This window comes from Lactuca sativa, chromosome 1 (genome assembly GCF_002870075.4).
Source record: "Lactuca sativa cultivar Salinas chromosome 1, Lsat_Salinas_v11, whole genome shotgun sequence".
NCBI classification, from domain to species: Eukaryota; Viridiplantae; Streptophyta; class Magnoliopsida; order Asterales; family Asteraceae; genus Lactuca; species Lactuca sativa.
In genome coordinates, this window is record NC_056623.2 from 49,375,325 (window position 1) to 49,377,037 (window position 1,713).

The following is a 1,713-nucleotide window of genomic DNA, read 5'->3' on the forward strand; positions in this document are numbered from 1 at the left end:
TTGTTATGTAGCAATAACATTCCCAATTCCTCCTTGTATTGACTTTAGAAAGCTTAGAGTCACAAATGTCACTCCTCTAATGGTTCACAAACACCAAGAGCAAGAGGATGAGGAGGAGAGAGGATGGAGGCTGCCCTAAAACGTGTGAAACCCTAGAAGGATGCTTAGCCACGTTTTTAGGTCAAAAGGGATCTATATATATAGGAGGCTATTAGGGTTATCTAACAAGGAAACCCTAATTTGGATGCTTAAGCCCTAAGCAACCCATGGATCCCTTTCCTTAATGCCTTGGACGATTTCTTCTTGGGTTTCCCTATAGAATTCGTCCACTCCTTAATATAAGGCAATCCATGGCCCAATTGCAATTATCTTATAATTACAATTCCAGTCCCTTAAGTTTAATTAATCTCTTTTAGTCACAAAACTAATTACCAATTAATTATTGACTAATATTAATTAAACAATATGATTTCTCCTTTAATATATTATTCTCAAAATATATTAATAAATCATATTTAATCCTTTCTCTCCATAATTCATCCTATCAAGTTGCTTTGGTGAAGGCAACCCAAAAGGATCATGCACCATCGGGTCAAGTATATACCAAAATAGTTATGGACTTAGACACTAATCCAACAGAATGTTGATTTGGACCTTGCGAAAAGTTTCAAATAATTCATTTTCTTCCTCTATCTTCTTGAAAAATGCTAACCGGGAAGGGAAGGGAGGTGGTATAACCAATGGTTTGATGGGTTTGTTGGAAGAGTCGGGTTGATCAACGTTTGGCACAACCGGTTCCTTTGGGGGAACTACAACTTTTGAAGGTTCAACCATGATGACTTCATCTTCTTCTTCTCTTGAAACTCTTTTAGGGTTGCTTTCTCCAAGTGTTTTCCCACTTCTCAAAGTTATTGCACTCACATTGGGGTTCTTCTCGGTTTGAGGTGGAATTTTTCCCCTTTGTTCCATCTTGTTGAGAGCGGTGGCCAAGTCTCCGATTTGTGCTTGAATGTTTGAGAAGGTATTATTGGTCTCTTGTTGAAACTGGCTTTGGCTTTGAGCAAGAGAAGTAACGAGTTCTTGAAGGCTCATTTGATGGTTACCACTTGATTGGCCTTGTTGTGGAGGTTGTTGGTAATTTGGAGAGTTATAAGAAGTTTGTGGATATGGAGGTTTTTGAGAGGGGTATTGTGGATGTTGAGGTCTCATCAAAAGATTTGGTGGATTTTGCTTTGGTGGATAAGGGTTGTTTTGGTTATTCCTCCAATTTGGTTTGAGATTGTTTTGAAATCCCATGGGTCTTGGTTGATCTTGATATCCGCCCATTGCATTCACATCTCCCGGTTCACTTCCAAGTGTGGGACACTTATCCGTATAATGGCCCGTCATTGCACAAATACCACATACCATCAATTGTTGACCACTTCCCACCACCATTTGACTTAACACATTAGTTAAATCCAAGAGCTTTGATTCCAAGTGTTGAGTGTTGCTAACTTCACCAACCACTTGTGTAGAATTTCTCTTCATGTCATTTCGAGTCCCAAAATTCCTTTGATTTTGAGAAATGGTACCAAAAAGTAATCGGATCTCGTGAGGGGTTTTGTTGAAGATGTCACCACCACTTGAAGCATCAATCATCCTCCGATCTTTTTCATTCATACCCTCATAAAATTGTTGAAGAAGTAGTTGTTCGGGTATATTGTGTTGAGG

At 39.0% G+C, this 1,713-nt stretch overlaps 1 protein-coding gene across 1 annotated transcript; it reads right to left on the bottom strand.

Annotated features, from left to right (window-relative positions):
* Window positions 1-627: 627 nt before the first annotated feature.
* LOC128127197 (uncharacterized) lies at window positions 628-1,326 on the bottom strand. The gene has a single exon (XM_052765623.1). It carries the CDS (start codon window positions 1,324-1,326, stop codon window positions 628-630), a length of 699 nt encoding a protein of 232 aa, XP_052621583.1.
* Between the last annotated feature and the right edge of the window lie 387 nt (window positions 1,327-1,713).